Raw genomic sequence first — 23,086 nt, 5'->3', positions numbered from 1 at the left:
GGTGGGGGCGGTAAAGGGAGGGGGCGGCCGCCGGCAGGGAGAGCCCTGCGCCGCCCTGCGCGCCGCCGCTGCCCGGGCTCTGGTCGGGTGAGCGCACGCGGGCGCCGAGCGCGGGGCCGCGCGCTGACCGGCTAGTGGTGCCCCGCGGCCCCGGCATCATGAACGCCAGCGGCCCGGGCTACCCGCTCGCCTCGCTCTACGTGGGCGACCTGCACCCCGACGTGACCGAGGCCATGCTCTACGAGAAGTTCTCGCCCGCCGGCCCCATCCTGTCCATCCGCGTGTGCCGCGACGTGGCCACCCGCCGCTCGCTGGGCTACGCCTACATCAACTTCCAGCAGCCGGCCGACGGTGAGCCCCCGGCGGAGGGAGAGAGGGACGGACGGACGGACGGACGGCATCTCGGCCACCCACGCTTTCATCCCTGGATGCTCCTGCAGCTTCCGTTTTGCAGCCAGGGAAACAGACCCAGAGATGCAGGGCCTTGGAAGGGGCCCTGCCCCTGCGAGGTCCCTGGACAGGAACTAGCAATTAGTGTGCGCCTACTGTGTGTTTTACTGGTGCTCCCTTTTACAGAGGAGAGAAGTTAAGGCTGAGTGAAAACAGCCAAGGGCTTTGGGGTCAGGCAGACCTGGGATTAGCAAACCGGCGGCAGTGTGACTTGGAGCAAATTACTCAACCATTCTGAGCTTCAGTTGCCTGTGTGAAAAATGAGGATCGTACCTGCCTTAGAGAGTGGTTGGGAGGATGAGAAATTCAAAGCACCTGGTGAGGAAGATGCGGGAGAGGACAAAGAGATGAGTGGGGAAGCCAGGAGAGCTGGGCCTTGAGCTCGCCTTTTCCTGGCAGCCAGACTTGAGGTCTGCACCAGGGGCCTCCACCTTCGGGAGCCCTAAAAATCCTCCTCTGGTCCAGGCTCCAAAACTGCTTTCTCAGAGGTGATAGTATTCATTACAGCTTTCTAGATGGGTATGTCCAGGCTTCTGTTAAGAGTGGAGAGGATAAAGATTAAGAGCACCTGGTTTTGCTGGAGCTCTGCCACTAGGGTGTGAGCTTGAGCAAGATTTCACACCGCACCTCAGTCTGTAAAATGGGGCTAAGGCTTATTATTCCCGAATAGCATGGAAGGAATAGAGACTCATGTCTATGAAGTATCTCCAGAATCATCTGGTACATTGTAAATGCTCAATAGGTGGTAACCTAAGAAAAACAATTGTAACATAATGTTCAGGTGTAAGACTACAAATTTAACCAAAAAAAGGCCTGCCCCAGCCAAGTTCAAGAGAGGTGCCCTTACTCTGGATCTCCTGGGTGGCTGGAGAGGTTCCCTGGGCTGGGGGTTTGCTGGGATGGTTCTGCCTGTCTCCCAGTAGGTGGCTGAGCTGGATCCCAGAGAGCCTTCCCCTTTGCTCTGCTTTAGACACCGACTGCCTCTTCCATCTTCTCCACTCCCTGCACCCCGTGACCTTATTGCCCGACTTCATAGATGGGGAAACTGAGCTCCAGAGAAGAGAAGGATTTTGTCCCTGGGTGTTTATGGCAGGACTAGATGGAAAACCCAGATTTCCTGAAACTTGCTCTGCCGAGTTCTCCACGGTTCCCCTCCATGCCTCTGAAACTTGAAAAGTCCCTGAAGCAGGGAACAGCATATGACCCGGGAGGGGGACAGGCATAAGCTGCTGTCTTCAGACACACTACTATTTACCAAACACCTATTTTGTGCCAGGCACAGAGAATAAGGCATCTTGCATACCTTGTTTAATTTCCAACCTGTCCGACAGCCTGGAGGTAAATGTATCATCTCCCTTTGTTAGATGTGGAAAGATGGGTAGTATTTCTATCATCCTCACTTTACAGGTGAAGAAACAGGCTTACTTAGCTTCCCCCGAAGCACAGCTCTGCAGCTCAGCACCTCTGAGCTTTAATTTCCTCAAACTGCTGCCACCCTTTGTCATATGGATCCTCCTTTATATTTTTGTCTGCTTAGTGGGCTTTAGAGACCACAGTAGACCTGGCTCTGCCACTGATTTCCCTTTTTTGAGCCTCAGTTTTCCCTTCTGTGAAATGGGGATAGGAATCCATACTCATGTGGCTGCAGTGAGGAGTTAAATGAGATCCTAACTGGGAGGTAGGAGGAGCGCCAGACACATTAATTCTTTCTCCTCATCCTGCCTGAAAAGAAAGTCCTTGTAACTTTCTCCTTTCTCTCCTTCTCCTGTCCAGCGGAGCGGGCACTGGACACAATGAACTTTGAGGTGATCAAAGGCCAGCCCATCCGCATCATGTGGTCCCAGCGAGACCCCGGACTTCGCAAGTCAGGTGTGGGCAACATCTTCATCAAGAACCTGGAGGACTCCATTGACAACAAGGCCTTATATGACACCTTCTCCACCTTTGGGAACATCCTCTCTTGCAAGGTGGGTGTGCCTCTTTGGGGGTGGGGGTCTGTGTCTAATACCTGCGTGGTAGAGGGATGCCACGCAACACCTCACTTTACGGTTCACAGGGTCTTTCCAGTAAATCTCCAGTTGAATGGTAAAAACCATTCAACTACGAAGCACTTGAATGGTAGTTATTGTTTCAGTTTTATCTTCATAGAACGATCAGAGGTCACCTGTGTATCAGTCAGCTCTTGCTGTGTAACCACCCTAAAACTTAGTGGCTGTCAACAACAACCATTTATTTAGCTCATAATTCTGCAGTTGGCAATTTGGGCTGAGTTTGGCTGGGCAGCTCTTCTGGTCTTGACTGGCCTCATTCATATGTCCACTGAGAGCTGGATGGCTCTCCTTCTAGGGAGTCATTGGCTGTCAGCTGGAACATCTCGACTTTCCTCCCTATGGTCTTTCATCACCCAGCAGGCTAGCCTGAGCTATTCTCATGGCAGTGGCAGGGTCCCAGGAGACAGAGTGGAAGCTCACTGGGCATCTTGCAGCCTAAGCTCAGAACCAGCACACCGTCACTTCTGCTGCGTTCTCTTGGCCAAAGCAAGTGTCACAAGACCAGCCCAAACTCAGAGTGAGAGGACAGTAGAAATTATCAGAGAAAGGGCGTGGACACAGGAAGGCCGTTAATTGAGGCCATCATGGCCATCCCTTGTTTTGAAGATGTCTCTTAGAAGAGAATGTAAGTTCTTTAAAAGTAGTGATCCTGTTCTTATTCACTGTCGCATCCCAGTACCTAGAATAAGATGTGGCACACAGGAGGTGCTCAATAAATATTCGTTGAGCATGTGGCTGTATTATCATTGGAGAAGGGCTCTGGTCATTTCTCTGGCTTCATAGATGAAGATCTTGAGGATCAGAGGTCATATAGCGGGTCATTCAGTCCTGACAGAGGGCTTGAACCTGGGTGTTTTGCCTCCAGATTTTATGAAGAAAGAGGTCAGTTACCCTGCAGACTTTGGCTTGACCACCCTTCTGGGGAGGGTCGGGGAGTGATGGCACCCTCTGTGTTGGAACTCTTCCTTGAGTACTGCTATGTGCCAGGCACAGTCCTTCAGTTCTCAGGCCTCGCCACCTCCCTGTGAACGAGAGGAGCGGCAGACTCGTACCGTACCAGGTACGGTAGCTGGTAGGGGCTCTCCATGATAGAGAAACAGAATGGGCTGTGTCCTGTCTTTGAGGATCTAAGAGAGAGTCTTAACTGTGTGATAAGTTCTTACAATAATAACAGCAGATTTATCACGCACTTGCTGTGTGCTGGGTTTTCTGCGTACATGGCCCTGTTGAATTTCCCACAACAGCACCTTAAGATGTAAATAGGATCCCTAAGTTATTTGAGGGCAGGGAGGCTCAGAGCTGGGGTCACTTGTTCATGGTTACTTGTTGTTACATGCGGGTGGGAGGTAAGAGGCAGAGCTGAGATTTGAACCAATGGGTTTGCCAGCTTAGTTGAAGCTAACTTAACAGGGGCGAGTATGTCTGGCCCCATTATCCAGGCCTTGAGGCTTCCTCTGGGCCACTAAGGGTTGGAAAGAAAGCTCTGCGTGACTCAGGCAAGTCTCTGCAAGCCTTATGAGGCCCCGTGTGAGCCTGGTTGTATACGAGGTGTTCAAGGTGGTCACTACCCCGGGAGCTCTCAGGCTGGTGGAGAGGGTGAGACTTTTAGGAATAGCCAGCGTTGGGCTCTCAGGGAAAGGCATAGTGACCCACGTAGTCAAAGGCCCAGGAAGGAGAGGACCATGTGGCTGCTCAGGAAGGATTTCTGTAGCACGGAAGAAAGAGCACTAGACCTGGAGTCAGGCCACCCATGTGCAAACTGAGCAGCCACTGAGCAGAGAGGCAGCACGACGTAGTCAGTCAGACCGTGGGCTTTGGGGCCAAACGTCCTAGGTTCAAATCCTGACTTTTCCGCTTCCTGACAGTGTGAGCTTGGGCCAGTTGTTTAACCTCGCCGCACTTCATTTTCTTCTAAAAGGGGACAGTGGTAGAACCTACCGCACAGGTTGTTGTGAATGTATATTAACTCAGGTAATCTTCACAATAGGTATAGCCCTTGAAAGGGTCCCTGGTACCCTCTTAAGCATCTAAGTGGTAATAATCAAACAAGTAATGGTAATAATCAAAAAGTTGCTTCTGCTGGCTGGCTGACCTTGGACAAGTCATTTATTCCCATTTTCCCCAATCCGGCAGCTGGGGCTCAGGTTAAGAGCTACCTGGAAGGGTTCTTATGGAAATAGAACAAGATAAGTGTGTGATGCCCTTAGCAGGTGCTTGGCTCAGAGCAGGGACCTAGTCAACGTGATTAAATCTGAGTGGGAGAGCTGGGGCTTGTGTTGAAAGTGGAAGGACCCTACTTGGGGCTGGAGAGGTGGAGGGGTGTGTGTTGGGTGTGGATTTGGAAGCAGGACTTGTGCAGGGCCAGCTGGAGAGCCTCAAATGCTGAGCTGATACAGGTCTGTGGATAGAAGGAGGTTATGTCCCAAAGGGACATGGTCACAATTACATTTTAGGAAGAGCATCCCAGTGGTCAGCATGGAAGCTGGGTTGGGAGCTCCGATGGGATGGTCATCCAGGCCGAAAATGTCACTGAGCTGAGCTGGGGCAGTGGCTGCAGGGATGGGTGGAGCCGTGGGCACCTTGAAATGGGCGTGAGGGGTCTTAGTGCAAGTTCAACCGGCGGGATGGGAGCTACGTGAGCTGAAGATCTGTCTCATTCTCAAGCTCTGTCCTCCTACCTTGAGTTAGGAGGCTCACAGAATGGGGGTAGGATGGTTGTGGGTCTTTTAAAAAATTGAAGCAAATTTGTTGTTGAAAGAATACATGAATTGGTAGAGTTTAAACAATGTGGAGAGGAATAAAGTGACAAAGAAGGCTCTGTCCCTCTCAACCCTAGTCCCCAGAAATAATCATTGTTAACAGTTGTGTGCGCCTGTTTAAAATTTTCCCGTGTGTAGATGCCCACTTTAACCCAACTGGACTTGATTTTTATTTCCACTTACCAATATATCTCACAGATAACTCTATGTCAGCTGTGTAATCTACCACGTTCTCTTCAGCTGCACACATACAGGATACCCGTATGAATGTCCTGTAACTCACTCAACCAGTCGCCTCTTGATGGGTACTCAGGTTGTTTCTAATTTCTGTTAGAAATAAGGATGCAGGATTGGGGGTTTGAATCTAACCCTTTTGCCCGTCACCTTAGGAAGATAATTAAAAGATGATCTATGGTATAAATGAGACCTGTGTTCAGTTTGAGGACTTTATCCTACCTTACTTTGTGATCCTAAGAGAGTGGACTGAGGGGCCGGCCCGGTGGCGCAAGCGGTTAAGTGTGCGCGCTCCGCTGCGGCGGCCCGGGGTTCGAGGGTTCAGATCCCGGGTGTGCACCAGTGCACTGCTTGGCAAGCCATGCTGTGGCGGCATCCCATATAAAGTGGAGGAAGATGGGCACGGATGTTAGCCCAGGGCCAGTCTTCCTCAGCCAAAAGAGGAGGATTGGCAGATGTTAGCTCAGGGCCGATCTTCCTCACACACACAAAAAATAAATAAATAAAATAAAATTCTTTAAAAAGAAAAAGAAAAAAGTGGACTGACCTCTCTGAGCTTTAGTTTCCCATCTCTAAAATGGGGCTGTTGTGTGACATAGGATTGTCTTCACAGATAGTAATATCTGTGATATGTATATCTGTGATAATTTCTGAGAGCAAGCACTCAGATACTAGTCGTTATCATCTGTACCGTCTTTTGTGCGTGAACCTTCTGTGGAGTGCTCTCCCTCTCATTTTTCCCTGTGGCCCAGGTGGTGTGTGACGATCACGGCTCCCGAGGCTTTGGCTTTGTCCATTTTGAGACCCGTGAGGCCGCACAGCAGGCCATCAGCACCATGAACGGGATGCTACTGAATGACCGCAAAGTGTGAGTGTGGGATGTGGGGTGGGGCCGAGGCTGAGGGGACAGAATCACAGCCCACCGTCTAGCGCACCCCAGGCCCCGGGCAGCAGCCAGCATTCCTCCTGGCAGTGTGACCCGGGACGAGTCGCCCAATGTCTCAGGGACTCCCTCTCCTCAAGTAAAAATGGAGCTGCTGGTATGCATTAGAGGGTGGTTCTGAGTAGTCAGTGACGTGATGACTTTGAAATCCTAGCAGCAACAGCTAATGCCCAAATCATCAATGGACTCAGTGATTTCATCAGCATGGGTGTGAATTTTTTTCTTAAACCTTTTGTGTTTCATGGGATTTTGGGGACAGGAAGGAAAGGAGGCATATGCTTAGCTTGCCATCTTCTTGCATTTAAATTTGGCATCATCCCCACTTCACAGATGGGATAATTGAGATGCAGATGCCGGAGAGAATCTGCTCTGGCAGCTCCCCTCCCCCGGTTCTGAGTCTGCCCATCTGCTGGCCCAGCCCTGTGCTCAGCGCTGGGGAGTGACGGAGGCTTTGAGCTGGGGGATGCAGAGTCATTTTGTCCAGAGTTTCTCAGGGGAGGCTCCTGTCAACGAGACTGAACCTTGGCAGGCTTTTCCCAATTCCCAGGAGGATGTTATCTTTGTGAGCAACAATTTGCCCACCATTTACCTTTGCCACTCAGTTTTCTTCAATTTTTGGTGCCAGCCACAACTTGTTTGTGCTAAATGTGCTATAAATACCGTCAAATTTTCTTATGCTTGCTTTTTTTTCTTAATCTAGGATACTTTCCTAGATGTATTTACATGAACTTGGAAGTTACAATTTTTAAATTAATATTGTATTTAAATAATTTCAGTCCCTGCTCCCGTAGCAACACTGGCATGGACCATGTCTGGTTCTTTCATCGATGCTTCCCCAGTGCCCCCAGTATGTATGAAATGAATAAGGAAATCCCTGTGATGTGAGTTTGATCCCTGGTTTTACAGAAATGAAGACTGAGGCTCAGAGAGGTTAAGTAACTTGCCCAGGGTCACACAACTAGGCAACTGCAGAGCGAGGATTCAAACCCTCCCAAGGGACTCCCAAGTTCATGCTCTTATCTCCTATGCACTCAGCTGCCTGGTATACGGTAGGAGTTCCCTGTGCGTTTGTAACAAGAGTGAAGTCTTCTTTACCTTATGCCAGAACATAGAATCTTGGCTGTTGGAGGTGGTCAGGTCTTGGATGAATTCCGTCTAAGGAGTACAGTCATGCGTCGCTTAATGACAGGGCTACGTTTTGAGAAATGCATGGTTAAGCAATTTTGTCCTTGTGTGAACATCGTAGAGTGTACTTACACAAACCTAGATGGTATAGCCCGCTACACACAGAGGCTATATGGTACTGATCTAATGGGACCACCATCGTTTATGTGGTCCATCATTGACCGAAAGGTCATTATGGGGCGCATGACCGTATTGCCCTGCCCAGTCTCCTGACGAGGGATACAGAGGCCTGGGGGTGGGCAGCAATTGACCCCAGTGGCCCAGGGTTGCTGGCTGGGCTGGGGTTGCGATGGCGGTGGCTGATGGCCGGTAGCTGCCTACCCTGTCGGTGTGTCCACAGCTTCGTTGGCCACTTCAAGTCCCGACGGGAGCGGGAGGCGGAGCTGGGGGCCCGGGCCATGGAGTTCACCAACATCTATGTGAAGAACCTCCAGGTGGACGTGGACGAGCGGGGCCTGCAGGATCTCTTCTCCCAGTTTGGTGGGCGTGTTCCCCAAGGGAGGAGGGGACCACTTTCTCCTCTTCTACTTCCAGGTCGGGCTGGGAGGAGGGGCCCTCCTGGGCTTCCCGAGGACTTGTGGGAAGGGAGGGGGACCTCTTGGGGCTTCCCAAACTCCCCTTTGAGCCAGGTCGGCCCTCTCCAGGGAAGATGCTGAGTGTGAAGGTGATGAGGGATGACAGCGGCCACTCCCGGGGCTTTGGCTTTGTCAACTTTGAGAAGCATGAGGAAGCCCAGAAGGTAGGAGGCCCTCGTGGCCCTGTTTCGTGGAGGAGGTGCTGAGTCAGGACTAGGAAGAAGGGAGATCAGGAGCAGGAGGCTCCAGCTGCCCATGGAGGAAAGGAAAGTCCCTCCCCAGCCTGGGCCCACACAAGCCAGGGCCCTTCCTGCCTGTGGTGAAGGCAGAAGGCTTCAGCCTCCTTTGGTTGCTTCCAAACCCTGAGGCTGGCTTCTTTTCATAGATTCTTGCCACACACAGGGTGGAAGAGGCCTTTGAGACAGCCACTGCCCTCTTCTTGAATTGATGGTGGGGTTGAGGCCAGGGAGGGAAGTCCCGTGTTCTTGCTTGCTTCCAGGCCTTTGCAAATGCTGTTTTCTCAAAACACTTCCCTTCCCCTACTCTTTAGGCCAGTGCTGTCCAGAAGAAATATAACACAAGCCACGTGTGCAATTAAAAATTTTCCAGTAGCCACATTAAACAGGATTAAAAAAGAAACTGCAATTTTAATAATATATTTTATTCAACTTATTCAGATATCACTTCGATGTGTATTCAATATAAGAACAGATAGTTTACGTTTCCTTTTCTACTAATTCTTTGCAATCTGGTACTTAGCACGTGTTAGTTGAGACTGGACATATTTCAAGTGCTCAGTACTGCGTGTGGCTGTGACTGCCACACTGGACAGTGTAGCTTTAGACTGCTGAGTGCCTACCCTTTAGGTCTTAGCTCAGATTTTTCTTCCTCCAAGAAGCCTCCTCTTCTTGCTTCACATGTTTCTGATGAGGTGCCCGTTGTGTCTCTCTCCATCGTTAGCTCAGATCTCCTGAGCTAGACCTGAGGGTGGAGGCTGGGTCTCTTTTCACCAGTAAATCTCTAGTATTGTACCTGTCAGTAGGTGCCAGATACATATTTTCTGAACAAGTGAATGGTACAAGGTCACACAGTTAGTGACAAAGCTGGCATAGTGTCATTTTGGGCATCTTTCCAGGGCTGCTGCCCCATTAAGATCACTGGACATGGAAGATCTGAGCCCCTGGTGGGTTCTGGCTGGAGACCTGGATCCTGGTGCTATCTTGATGGCAGCCACTTCTCACTTACCATGGGCCAGGCACTACGCTAAGGGTTTTGCATACGTTCTCATCTCTGCTCCCACCAGTGTGGGCTCTACTGTTATTATCAGGCTCCCCATGGCTGTAGCTAGTAAGAGAGATCACTGGGATTAGAACCAGCTCTCTCTGACTCCGAAGTTTTGTTCTTAAGTAAACGGCTCCTTTGAAGGGTAACTTCTTGTGTGTCCTTGGACAAGTCCTTCCCTCCCTCTAGGCTTTGGTGTCCCCAAGTGTAAAATGATAAGCTGGAGTAGTTGGGTGAAGCTGCAGGGGTCCCTAGGCTCCAAGGTCTTAGAGACTTCGGTAATGACGTTTCAGACTGATGTAGAACAGGCAGTTCCTGGGTCCCCAGAGTATATTTACATATATTTGCATATTTGGATAGGGATGTAAAAGTCATCATTATGTGAAAATATTTACTGATGAACTGACTACTTACAAAGTTCCGTTTCAAACATTTCTCCCCACTAACACCAGTGCCTAATTCTAACCATTGAGTTGGTACACACGTAGGTCTGCCTTTTGCTGATTTTTGCAGATAAGTCGATGCAAATTTCAGTTCAGTATAAATGGATTACAGAGAGAAGTTGTACATCTTGCAGAAGATATGAGATTTCATGCAATCAAAGCCACTGACAATTTAGGATCTGGCAGGCTTAGGCCACTTAACTGAAGAAAAGAAAAATCAACAAAGGGTTAAGAAAAATGTTTCTAAAAAAACTAAAGCCCTCATAGTTAGCAAAAAGGATTCTTTGTGCTTTGAAACCCGGCATGAAGTGAAAAATGTTGATTATGCTGTCATGCCATTTTCAAAGAATTACGTTTGTTGCTTTGTTCAAATAATCCTTGTAGTTACAGCAAGAACCTAAATGTTAAATATGGGAAACTTGGCACATTTGAATTTCACTTTTTTTTTTTTTTTAAGCCTTTTTTTTTTTTTTTAAGCTCTTTTTTTTTTGTGAGGGAGATCAGCCCTGAGCTAACATCCATGCTAATCCTCCTCTTTTTTGCTGAGGAAGACCGGCTCTGAGCTAACATCTATTGCCAGTCCTCCTCCTTTTTTTCCCCAAAGCCCCAGTAGATAGTTGTATGTCATAGCTGCACATCCTTCTAGTTGCTGTATGTGGGACGTGGCCTCAGCATGGCCAGAGAAGCAGTGCGTCGGTGCGCGCCCGGGATCCAAACCCAGGCGTCCAGTAGCGGAGCGTGCACACTTAACCGCTAAGCCACGGGGCCGGCCCTGAATTTCACTTTTTAAAGTTGAGCCCAGATCAAATTTTTTTAATCTATACTTTACTCTGAAATTTTATCCCATGTTTTTTAAAAGTGGGCTCACTTTTTTTATCCTGGTACTAATTATTCTCAGCTAACAAGGCCAGCCTGGCTTGTAGGTGGCTGTCTCTAGCCCCAGAAGGTGGAATGGGAGGCCAAGGCTGCGGCCGGGGCCTGGTGGGACGGTTACCACGTCCTCTCGCTGCCTCTCCTCTGCGCAGGCTGTGATGGACATGAATGGGAAGGAGGTGAGCGGGCGGCTGCTCTATGTGGGCCGGGCCCAGAAGCGCATGGAGCGGCAGAGCGAGCTGAAGCGCAGGTTCGAGCAGGTGAAGCAGGACCGGCTGAACCGCCACCAGGTGCGGGTCAGGCCTCTGGGCGGCAGCTGCTGCTGTGTGAAACGTGTGTGTGGAGGGCCCTGAATGACTCCTTCCTCTTGCAGTCCCACTTCTGAGAACTTGGCTTTAGGGATTATGTGTGTGTGGGGGGGTGCAGCTTCCAGGTAACGGCCCCCTCCCCCACCCAAGTTGGTCTGGGCCTGGAGGGGAAGGGGCGCATCTACAGTGTCCTTTCCTTCCAGGGTGTGAACCTGTATGTGAAGAACCTGGATGACTCCATCGATGATGAGAAATTGAGGAAAGAGTTCTCTCCCTTTGGAGTGATTACCAGTGCCAAGGTGAGGGCTGGGGGCACCTACGGGGGGATAGATAGCCTTCCCCTCCCACCCTCTCACTGCTGCACACCCCTCCATCCCTGCACTGTGGCTTCCGGGGAGTTGGTGATGACTCCTTTTGGAGTTTGGGGGGCTGTGTTTGACACCATTGGAGCTTGTCCACCTGCAGCCTTGTCTGGGCTGGCCGGGAAGAGGGTAGAAATACAGTCCCAGTCACACAGCTGGACTTATTGGGGCTCACTGTAACCTTGGTTCACTCAACAAGCATTTATTGAGTGCCTACTGTATGCCAGATTCCAGAAATTCATGTCTCAGAATTTCCATTGACTTTTGTGATGTGGCCTTGGACGGTGACATAATCCCTTCTGGGCTTCAGTTTCCCCATCTGGAAAATGAGACGTTTGGGCTGTATTATTCTTCCCCATTTATTGAGCACTTACCTTGTGCCCAGCCCTCTTAGCATCTGAGATGTGATTGGCTGTTCTACTCAGTAGCTCTGTGACCCTGAGCAAATGTCTTCTGAGCCTCTTCTACAAGATGAGCATGTTGGGCTTGCTGGATGGTCTTCAACCTTGGCTTCTCATTAAAATCCCCTGGGAGCTCTTAATATAGACACCTGAGTCAGACAAATTAACTGTAGATCTCTGAGAGTAGGGCCTGGGCACTTTATTTTATTTTAATTTAATTTTATTTTTGTGAGGAAGACCAGCCCTAAGCTAATATCCGATGCCAATCCTCCTGTTTTTGCTGAGGAAGATTGGCCCTGGGCTAACATCTGTGCCCATCTTCCTCTACCTTATATGGGATGCCGCCACAGCGTGGCCTGACAAGCGGTGTGTTGGTGCGCCCCGGGATCTGAACCTGTGAACCCCGGGCCGCCGAAGTGGAGCACGCACACTCAACCGCTATGCCACTGGGCCGGCCCCCTGGGCATTTTATTTTTAAAAGCTCCAGATGATTTTACGATAATCCAGTGTTCATTCATTCCATACTTAAAACACTTGCTGTTTTACCAGGCTCTGTGGGAAGGATACAGGAACAAATCAGACATGGTCCTTGCCCTTGAGTATCTTATAGTCTAGTGGGGAAGTTAGACACATCATTAAAATCTATTATAAGGTGTGTGTGGTGGGGGGGAGTAAGTATTGGAGGCTGAGCTGAGGTAGCTCAGTGGAACAGGAAGGAGGGCTTCCTGTAAGAAGTGGCAATGGCAGCAGTGTTTGACTTGGCTGTGAGGAGGTAGGGAGCTACAGGTGCAAATGAGGAACTTTCCAAAGAGATCAGTGTGGGTGATGGGGCTGGGGACCTGTGCATCTGATGTGAGGTTGAATTCTTAGGAAGTGATCTAGAAGTTCTTTTGCCCATTGAATCCAATTCTAAATGTCATTCCGGGAGCCTGGTGTATGGGGAAGAGGTTCTAACAATTTTTTAATTAAGGACCTTTTGGAAAAACTGTGACAGAAGCTGTGGGACATGTAAATTAAGCATCAGTAAATTCAATTAAACATTGTGAAAAGCCATGGGCCCTCTCTCCTGGCAGATGCATGCTTGGTGTAGTATTGTGGTCGAAAGCTGGGATTTTAAAGTTAATCGAAACTGAGTCTAAAGCCTAGTCCTACCGTTAAGTAGCTGTAGAACCTGAAGGAAGTGACTTTGCCCCCGTGGACACTGTTTACCCCTCTGGAAAATGGGAGCAGCAGTACCTGCCTCTAGAGGTGTCCCGGGAGCTGAGGAGCCTGCATGCAGAGCACCGCCCACAGTAAGGAGGGAAATAATGACTTCCGATGGCTCGCACAGGCTGCATGTAATGTCAGGAGATTCACCCGCCTCCTTGAGGACCCCTTGAGTGAAGGGGACTGTAAAAAATCCGGATTGCTTACAGTTCAGGCACACCTGGGGTGACTGTTTTGTTAATTGATCAAACAGGTTATAAAATGGGGATTTTATATGTTTATTTATATAATTTAATATATTGTCTATTATAAAATACAGTGATTATGAAAATTGAGTTAATATATATAAAGTGCTCCCAATGCCATCAAGTTCACAGTAAGCTCTGCATAAGTGTTAGTTGTACTAAATTTATCGTTTTATTTTATTTTTTACTACCTAATAGAAATTCTTATTAACTTAAGATAATATTTTTGTGCCAAGAAAACTTGGCTGTCTGAAGCCTATGGACCCCTTCCTTCTGAGAATATTTTTAAATGCATAAAAGAAAATTCATAGGATTAATTAAACAATTATATTGAAATTATCAAAATACTAAGGTGATGGCAGTATGCTTCTCAATGCATCAAACTATCAGATCGGGTGAAGGAGCAATTAGCATAAATGATATTTTGAGATCAGGAATAATTAGTGTGATATGAAAAGATTTGATTTCTCTTTCTGACAAAGCCACAAGCGTGGCTAATGTGACTATGATAATTTTTGTTGCCTACATTCGAAATAGAAGGAAATGCTAATATGAAAATAAAGTTGCCATTTTTACCCCATTCAAATTTACAGACTCCCTGAAATCTATCCACTGACCTCCCTGAGGGGATGTGTGAACTGGCAGGTTAAGGCCCCTGTACTGACGGGTAGCAAAGTGTGGTTTGAAAATCATTGATGCAGAGCAAGAGCTCTAAGACAGCAGGTTTAAAAATTATCTCAGCTCAAGTCCCATGGAGTGTGAGAGCCAGGCCAGTGTCTTGACCCTAAAAAATATTAAGGACCGTAATACAATGTGGATTTTCCTGGAAGAGAAAAATAATACTAGAAAAACTAGTGAAATTTGAGTGAAACCTGCAGTTCAGTTAATAGCGTTGTAGTTAATATTGTAGCTAATAATTGATAGTATTGTCCCAATGGTAGTATCGTAGTTTTGACAAATGTACCATGTTAACGTTGGGGCAAGCGTGGTGAAAGATATACAGCAACTCTACTATTTTTGCAACTTTTCTATAAATCTAAAGTTATTCCAAAATAAAAAGACTCCTTTAATAAATAGGCTAAGAACCTCCTCCCCAGACTCCTAAAGGACTTGGCTGAGTGCCTTACAGAGGCAATAGAGGTTCACCAGGATGGTGCATTGGGTTCAAGTCCTGCCTAATGTATGACCCACTGGCTGAATGACCCTGGACAAGTCACTTTTTTTTTTTAATGGTAATAGGACTTTTATTTCTATTAAAGAAAATTAACAATAAAGTACCCAAAAATATAAATTCAAATTATTTTTTTCATATTCCATGCAAATATAAATCTTTATTGGAGTCTCTAATAAATATAGCTCTGTCCATAATTCACAAATGAACTAAAGAATTGTATGGGTCGTTAAAGAGAACCCAAGGAGTAGTTGAAATGTAGATTATTTTCATCACAGTGACCTCAACTGAAATGTGTAAGATTGTGGCCCTGGTTTAGAACCAGCCCTGTTCTTAGATTTTAACCAATCCTAGACTACCATCTCGCTTCATTGTAGCCCCTCTGGTGAAGGCAGATACAGTAACAATTGAAGCCAGCTTTCCATCACCACTTAGGAAAATCTTTTTGGGAAGAATTGAAATAAAAATACATTCTGAAATGCAGCTTCTCTCACTGACTCTGGGGACTGGTCTGTTAAACGATGAGCAGCCCTCAATTAGCCGGTGGACTGGTCTTGGACAAGTCACTCTTGAGCCTCACTTTCATCACCTGTGAAGTGGGAGTTGTGGTGCCTCCCTGATCAGGTGGCTGTGCGTGAGAAGGCGTGGCCAGTGTCTGGCATGCGGTGGGCCTCAGTAAATGTGGGGGTGACAGGACACCCCTCGATTGCAGTTTCTCCTGGGCCTGCTCAGTGCCGGGCTGGGCCCCGGGGAGGTGGGGAGCACGGCCCCAGGAGTCTTCCTTCCCCGCCCCCAGCAGACCTTGTCTTGTCTTGCTTTTAGGTGATGACAGAGGGTGGCCACAGCAAGGGGTTTGGCTTTGTGTGTTTTTCCTCTCCAGAAGAGGCGACGAAGGCTGTGACAGAGATGAACGGGCGCATCATTGGCACCAAGCCGCTGTACGTGGCGCTGGCCCAGCGTAAAGAGGAGCGGAAGGCCATCCTGACCAACCAGTACATGCAGCGCCTCTCCACCGTGCGGGCCCTGGGCGGCCCGCTCCTGGGCTCCTTCCAGCAGCCCACCAGCTACTTCCTGCCCGCCGTGCCCCAGGTGATGTGAAGCCTGCCCACACCCCTTCCACAACCTTTCCCTGCAACCTGGTAGAGCAGGTCGGTGGAGCTTCCCGGGCAGACTGGGCAGGCCATGTTAACCCCATTGGTAAAAGGGAGTCAAACAGCATTTCCCAGTTGGAGAGAGATTCGTGAGTATTGTGCTGAAAAAGATTCTCTAGGGCTGGCCCTGTGGCCTACTGATTAAGTTTGGTGCAGTCCCCTTCAGCAGCCCGGGTTCGGTTCCCGAGCGCAGACCTATACCACTCATCAGCGGCCATGCTGTGGCAGCGTCCCACATACAAAATAGAGGAAGATTGGTACAGATGTTAGCTCAGGGCGAATCTTTCTCAGCAAAAAAAAAAAAAAAAAAGATTCTTTATGGTCAAGTAAGTTCGGGAAATATTGCATTAAACAAAAGAAGCCTAGATTTCTTATATACATCATTCTATCCTAACATACTAGGATGCTTTATGACTTTCCACAACCAGCAGAGTATGTAGCATTTCCCCGACTTAGATGGTCATTTCTTGTGAGAATCTGCTGAAATCTCTCCTGGACGTTGTGAGGAACATGGTTTGGGAAAGGAGCTCGTGTGACCTAGAGGAAGTAGCAAGATGTCAGCCATGTCTGGCTAGTGGGATGGGAACATTCCCGCTCCTTTTAGCAGTAGCTTGAGCTGGCACAAGTTAGAGGAGGATGTGTCACCATTTTATCCGGATCATTAGGCTCATGGCTCTAATAACAAGGGGCAAGGATGAACCTAAGATCTTTCCCTGAAGGGCTCAGGGCTAATGGGCATCCTGAGATGGGAAGCAGGAGCCTTCAGCCTGGTGGGCCTTTACTAACCAGTCCCTGGGGGAGGAGAGTGGAGTTCCTGCAGTGGCGTCCCTGAGGGGAGGTGGTTTCCCAGCTCCCCTGCTGCAGCCCCTCACTCTGGGTCATCTTCTCCCACATAGCCTCCAGCCCAGGCTGAGCCCTATGGCTCAGGCCCATCCATGCAGCCTGCTCCCAGGTGGACGGCCCAGCCGCCCAGACCCTCATGTGAGTGACCCAGCCCCTTCCACCTTCAGCCTGGCCCACGGGTGTGGGCCCCTTGGGGCAGTGTGTAACATCATAGTTAAGAACATGGGCTTTGGGGTCAACCTGGCTCTGCCACTTCCCAGGGTGGTAATTTGGGTGGGTAACCTCACTTCTTTGAGCCTCAGTTTCCTCTTCTGAACGTGGGCCTGAATGAGATGTGTGTAGCACCGCATAGTGCTGAGCCTGTCCAAGACTTGCAGAGTGGCCATTCTCTTCAGTTAGCTCCAAAGACTTGTGATGTGTGATGTGAAAAGTCTTGCAAAGCTGAGAAAATGCAACTTCTTTGGCTGTATTGTTGATGAATGGCCCTTCTCTAGGAGTGAGTTCACCCTGACCTGAAACTCTCTTGGGGGACTAAGGTGTGTGCACCCTGGGCTCTGGGTAGACACCAGCTGGCATTGTGATTGCAGACGTCTACACCCTCTTCCCTGGAGTTCTGGGTCTGCCTGACTAGGTTCATTCATTCATCTTTCTGCTGGGAATGTTCTAGTTCCCCTTCCCATTCTCTTCCTCACTCTGGAACCTTCAGGGCACAGTGCGCCACTCTGATTATCCTCCCACCCCTGCCCCCCGCCAACTTTTCTCTCTCCATGGTCTCTGCACCTTAAGCCGCCTACCCTCCAGCTGCCTCAGTGGTCCGGCCACCAGCCACGTCTCGGCGCCCCCTGGCCCAGGTCAGCAGTGTCAGGCAGGTCTCCAGCCAGGTGCCGTGCCTCGTGCCCCATACCCAGAGAGTGGGTGAGTGTGGGCAGAGCCAAGAGGAATGGGTGTGCAAGGAGGGTGGGGTGGGGGTCGGTGCTGGGTTGGCACTGGTGGGGAGTCAGAATTGGCCTCCACGGTGACCTTGCCGTTTGCCCTCTTGGAGAGGCTGTGTAGCATAGTAGTGTGGGCTCCAGAGTCCCACAGCCCCAATTCCTAGGGCTCACTCACTCTGTGGCCTTGCTAACTACTGTAGCTGATGGCCTCATCTTTAAAATAAGCATGAAAATAGTACCCCTGGTTTGTTGTGAGGGTGAAGGAGATCACACATGCAAGGACTTAGCACCAGATGTGAATCGGAGTTGGTCCTGCGGCAGCTGTGAATGAGGCGCAGGTTTGGGCTATAAGGGAGGCACAGCTGTTCCTTCATTCAGCCGATGTTTGCACATCTGTGTGCTGGCTCCGTACTCAGCACTGGGGATTCTGTACGTGAACGCTCAGCTTTAGGCTTTATGGCTTTCCGTTGCTGCCTGGCCCTGATGTCCCTGCTTATTTCTTACAGCCAACATTGGTACCCAGACTCCAGGACCCGATGGGGCAGGATGCTCTACACCAGGCAGGCCTCTCCTGACACACGGATATTCCTTGGCAACGCCCAACACGCATCGGGTAAGGCTGGCCCAGCTGCCTTCTTCATCCAGGCTCTGGGGGGCTGGCTCAGAACCTTGGCTAAGGGGGTGGCCCTCTCTGGCCCTTGGTTTTCTTTCTTTTCTTGGCTTGTAAAGTTCATTTATTAACATGTACAATCAAGAAGAGATCACCCTTACTAACAGAAGGGGAAAAAGAGCCAGGATCACATTTTGTTTATTAATCATGATTTGCTTTGCCTGGGTTGTTATCAAAATTAATTTGGATTTCCTTAGTATTTATGTGTTGAGCAGCAAATATGTGATTGATCTGCAAAACAACTGAAAATACCTACTGTCATTAAGTCAAAAGGCTGTGTATTTATCTCCCTGCCCCGCTAAAGTCTCAAACTCAGCATTATCATCTCCTGTCTAGAAGCAGTGTGTAAATACGAGTAGCCTTTAAACAGCAAAAAGCTTAAAAAGCTACAGAGATGTGAAAGGGTCAGAAGTATGCTGGGGATGTGGCCATAAAGCTACTTGATGAAAAGTGCTTTATTTGTCACAGAGTGATTGGTAATGTGTGGCTTTCATTTGACAAGCATCGGGGACCTTTACAGGTTCCTAGCATCACGGAAAACGTCTACCATTAGAGTGTAACACTGTCATCTAGTCCACCATACCCTTGTTGGGGACTCTGTCCCACCCGATCGTCCATACTGTGCCCCCTGCTCCTCTTCCAGAGCCTTCCTTAGGCCTGTGCTCACCCGACAGGGTTAAGTGTTTCGAGGCCTTGCCCGTCCGTGGTGGGTAAGGGATGTGTCTCCGGCACCATGTGCAGGTCCAGGAGCCTGCTGTGCGCATCCTGGGACAGGAGCCCCTGACTGCCTCCGTGCTGGCCGCAGCACCACTGCACCAGCAAAAGCAGATGATTGGTGAGTGGCTGGTTCCCCTACTCAGAGCAGGAAGAGGGGAGCCGAGAGCTGACTAGCCTGGTGGGAAACACCCTGAGTAGAGGGCAGATGTGAGGACAAGGTCCAGCTTTGCTGCTGACCAACCTGCTGGGTGACCTTGCCCTAGACTCCTTTACTCTCGAGGCCCCTGTTCTCGTCTTAAAACACTAACAGTGATCAGATGATCCCGAAGTTTCTTCCAGCTCTGCTGTCGTATCACTTGGACTTGGGCTGGGAGAGACCCCAGATGTGGGGAGATCAGGGGCCAGAGGAGGAGTTAGGGTAGGGTCTTGGGTTTGTGATGGGAAATGGCCCATAAGGTAGGTGTCGAGTTTCCTCACACCTCCCCTGAACGGAAAGAAGCTGTCACCACATCTCATCAGTCTCCCAGGGCCCATTGCAGGGAGGTGGGAAATAAATGTGCATCAGGTGGATAAATATTGTTCCCCACTGGACCCTGAATTCCTTGTGCAATTCATCTCCATCCCCAGTGTCTATGATGGGCCCTGCTAAAGGATGCACTGTCAAATGAATGACCCAGCTTGTTGCTAGTTGGCAGGTTCTGTTTTTCATGGCCACCAAGATCTCCAGACCCTTCTCTGAAGGCCCCCATTGCCACCACCCCACTGTTTCCTCAGCTCACTTGGGATTTTGCCACTTTACTACCCACTTCTCAAAGAAAAATCCTAAATGGGCTTAATGGAGGTAGAAGTCTCTGTTAGCAGTTCCCTTTAAACATCTTTACTTTCCTTTTGGGAAAATGTCTCCCACTCCCACTTAGGGCACCCCAGCACCCCATCCTGACTGGACTCTCCACCCAGTGCCCAGATGGGCTGACCCCCAGCACTAGGCCTTGTCACTGGAAGTACCTGATGGTGGAAGGTGAACTTATCTCATGTATTTGGCTCGCCACCCCCAAAAAAGTCAAACTCAGCATTGTCATATCCTGTCTAGAATTTCAGTGTGTATATTTGGAATCATTTCTTGCAAAATGAACAAGAGTAGTCTTTAAATAGCAACCAACTTTGTGTCAGACCCTATGCAGATTACTTCACTATAATATCAAATTGGATTCTGCAAACCAGCCTCCAAGGCGGGGTTTGCTCTGCCTGCTTTATGGTTGGGCAAGAGGCTCCCAGTAAGGCAGAGTAACACAGCCTGGAAGGAGCAGTTCTGGGACAACCCAGATGTCTCACTGCTCTATTCCACAATACCACCCCTGGGATGCTGGGTATCAGCCAGGTGTGTGCATAAGCCATCAGAGGCTGTTCCATACAGGTGAGCGTCTCTACCCCCTTATCTACGATGTCCACACCCAGCTGGCTGGCAAGATCACGGGCATGCTGCTAGAGATCGACAACTCGGAGCTGCTCCTCATGCTGGAGTCTCCAGAGTCCCTCAATGCCAAGGTCGGCTGGAGCCTGGGTGGCAGGGAGCCCTGAGAGGGCGGGAGGAAAGCTAGGGACAAATGCATCTCCTAGATGAGCTGGTAGGCTGCTGCTTGGACAGAGGAAGTTTATCTCCTTGCTAAAACCAGCTAATACTGCTGAATCGTGGAGTGGGAGAAGGCCTTAATTAAGGGTTTGCTACATCAGCCCCTCCAGAGTCTCTGCAGCTCTGTAGGCAAGGTTTTGGTACAAGGAGCTGTGTTCTGACTCGGTATAAGGGCTGAGATTTTCCCAGCTGTCCAGCAGTGTACATCTGTCTTGAGAAGGTGACCGTCTCTGTCATGGGAGCTTGAAGCAGCAGTCAGATGAGGGCTCCGTAGAAATGCTGTGAGGGAGGGGAGTTCTTGCATCTAGCATGCTGAGGCAGGGGGAGGTCACGGCTCTCCTGGGACCCCGCTGGGGCAGCTGCACTAAGACCCTCCCACTGTGTCCCACAGGTAGAAGAGGCTTTGGCAGTGTTGCAGGCACACCAGGCCACGGAGCAGACGACAGTGAATGTGCACTGAAGCCAGGTGGGTGGAACGGGGACAGGAGCAGCTGAGCCCAGGAGAAGCTGTAAAGGACTGGGTGGGGACGGGCTTTCACAAACGCACCAACAACCGTGTTGTCACTGGCTTTCTCTGAGGTACCGAGGAGTTTGGGGGAGGCTGTGAAGGGACCAAAGGAGAGGACAGATGGTGACTGGAATGGTGTTGTGTCGTGCACAGTGAAGGAGGTGTTCCCTTGCCAGCTGCCCAGCCTGGCCTCACTCACAATAGGTTGGGCTTTCCCAGGGCACAGCCTGGCTTGGCCTAGTCCATGTTCTCAGTTGAAGACCAGGTGTTTGCCATACTTGAGAAACATTTATTTTTACCCTTTCATCCCCAGAAAATAGCATCCTCACGCCCTTGGCTGACGAGAGAACAGCGTTCCTGCTCTTGGCTCAAAGGCCCTGTGAACCCTAACTTATTTCCCAGTTGGGCTGCATCTTTCCTTGAGCTCTGTATGTGGAATGAGGGCTGGTCACCCAGCCAGCCTGTTACCTTTTGCTTTGTGCATTAAAAGTGCTGCAAACTGTGGCTTGTCTCCCAGGAGGCCTTCTTGTGTCTGAGGGAGGTGGGGCAGCGCAGAGGATAGATTTGACTGGGTTGGAGCTTTGGCTCTGAGGAACAGAAACTCAAACGTGTGCTGAAGTACAGAGGGTGTATGCGCCAGCACAGAGCGCCAGGGACTGAGCAGGACTATCTGTAATGGCCCCAAAGTGGCACTACCACCCACCAGCGGTGCAGTGCATGACGAAAGGGCTGTCATCACACAGCCCTGAGAAAACCAACTAAAGCTACAGGGGCCTACATCCGGATGCCAACTTGAGCACCTGGAGGGCAGGTAAACGCCCCGAAAGCAGCAACTGCTTCTGGGCTCCAGGGTGACTGAGGGGCTGTGTAACAAAATTAAAGAACCCTGGTAGAGGGCCAGCCCCGTGGCTTAGCAGTTAAGTGCGCGCACTCCACACTGGCGGCCCGGGTTCGGATCCCGGGCGCACACTGACACACCTCTTCTCCAGCCATGCTGAGGCCGTGTCCCACATACAGCAACTAGAAGGATGTGCAGCTATGACATACAACTATCTACTGGGGCTTTGGGGGAAAAAAAAAATGAGGATTTGCAATAGATGTTAGCTCAGAGCTGGTCTTCCTCAGCAAAAAGAGGATTAGCATGGATGTTAGCTCAGGGCTGATCTTCCTCACAAAAAATAAAGAACCCTGGTAGAAATGCTTTAGGTCATGGTTTTCCTGCCCTGCAGGGAGGAAAAACCTCTTCACGTTATATGCTGGTCTCACCTTCTATGTTTTCATTAGTAAATCAAGATACTTGCCTTCTAGACCTCGAAGAGAAAGTCAGTCGGTTGTGACTGGCTGTCACCATGAAACCTGCCTCAAAGGCGGCAAGAATCAAGCCTGCTTAGGAGGCAGCAATGAAAGGGGCACAGCTCCCTGCTTTGAAATGGCTCTCTGGCCCCACCCTGGAGTCGGTCTGGACTCGACGATCGCTTCAGCTCAGAGGCCTGTGATTGCTCGTCCTTCAGAGAGACCGGAAGCAGTGTGCTGACAGCTGTGTGTTGCTCAGCACTGTACGTGATAGGGAGCGAAGGGACAGTGAGAAGCCCTGTCTGCCCTGCTATGGGGAGTCATCAAACTTCTGCTTCATCAAGGGGAAGATAATTAATTTAACTAGGACACAGCCCGGGAAGGGGAGGCAGCCCTTAGTTCTGGCTGGATCCTCAGGCTCTCTCCAGCCTCACCCACCACGTTTTGTGAACTGGAGTGGCACCATCTGGTCCCTGTGCTCACCTGTCCTCCCAACAAGGGCCTTTCCAAACACTGTTCCGTCTGCTGGGATCGCCTTTGCCTGCCCTCTTCCCCAGCTACTCCCACGTGAGAACTCAAGTCAAGCTTTACTTCCTCAGGGCCCCCTTTCCCTCCACGGGTCTGATCTCCCTGACTAGGCAGGGAAAGCATCATGTGACAACTCCTTTAAAATGCTTGAGCCGGCTGCAGTTCTACACTTGTCCTGGGACTGAGTGACTTCTTGCTGTCCACTAGACTGTCAGCCCTCTGAGAGCAGGACCGTGGCTATTTATTCAGTCTCCCAGCACTAGACAGAGCCTGGCCCATGCAGACATTTCAGGAAGCTGGCTGAATGAAAGGATGAATGCTCAGTAA

General features: G+C 49.9%; 1 protein-coding gene across 5 annotated transcripts; it reads left to right on the top strand.

The window, feature by feature from the left end:
• Positions 1–142: 142 nt before the first annotated feature.
• PABPC1L (poly(A) binding protein cytoplasmic 1 like) lies at positions 143–23,070 on the top strand. 5 transcript variants are annotated; one of them, XM_058562630.1, is made up of 15 exons: positions 143–351; positions 2,224–2,417; positions 6,247–6,362; positions 7,963–8,102; positions 8,267–8,361; positions 10,947–11,084; positions 11,306–11,401; positions 15,310–15,576; positions 16,535–16,619; positions 17,268–17,396; positions 17,920–18,026; positions 18,825–18,918; positions 20,215–20,345; positions 20,822–20,896; positions 21,252–23,070. In XM_058562630.1, exons 1-14 carry the CDS (start codon positions 159–161, stop codon positions 20,888–20,890), a joined length of 1,854 nt encoding a protein of 617 aa, XP_058418613.1. In that variant the 5' UTR covers positions 143–158; the 3' UTR covers positions 20,891–20,896; positions 21,252–23,070. The 5 variants fall into 5 exon arrangements, with proteins under 5 accessions (XP_058418613.1, XP_058418612.1, XP_058418614.1 ...); XM_058562629.1 differs by lacking the exon at positions 21,252–23,070 and having other exon boundaries at positions 20,822–21,142; XM_058562631.1 differs by lacking the exons at positions 17,268–17,396; positions 21,252–23,070 and having other exon boundaries at positions 20,822–21,142.
• The last annotated feature ends 16 nt before the right edge of the window (positions 23,071–23,086 follow it).

This window comes from Diceros bicornis, chromosome 19 (assembly GCF_020826845.1).
Source record: "Diceros bicornis minor isolate mBicDic1 chromosome 19, mDicBic1.mat.cur, whole genome shotgun sequence".
NCBI classification, from domain to species: Eukaryota; Metazoa; Chordata; class Mammalia; order Perissodactyla; family Rhinocerotidae; genus Diceros; species Diceros bicornis.
This window is presented reverse-complemented; position numbering and strand designations above follow the sequence as displayed.

Coding starts and splice junctions, on each gene's coding strand:
- PABPC1L (XM_058562630.1), top strand. CDS start 159: ATGAACGCCAGCGGCCCGGGCTACCCGCTCGCCTCGCTCTACGTGGGC. Junction 16,620..17,267: donor CCAGCCGCCCAGACCCTCAT/GTGAGTGACCCA, acceptor CTGCACCTTAAG/CCGCCTACCCTCCAGCTGCC. Junction 17,397..17,919: donor GCCCCATACCCAGAGAGTGG/GTGAGTGTGGGC, acceptor TATTTCTTACAG/CCAACATTGGTACCCAGACT.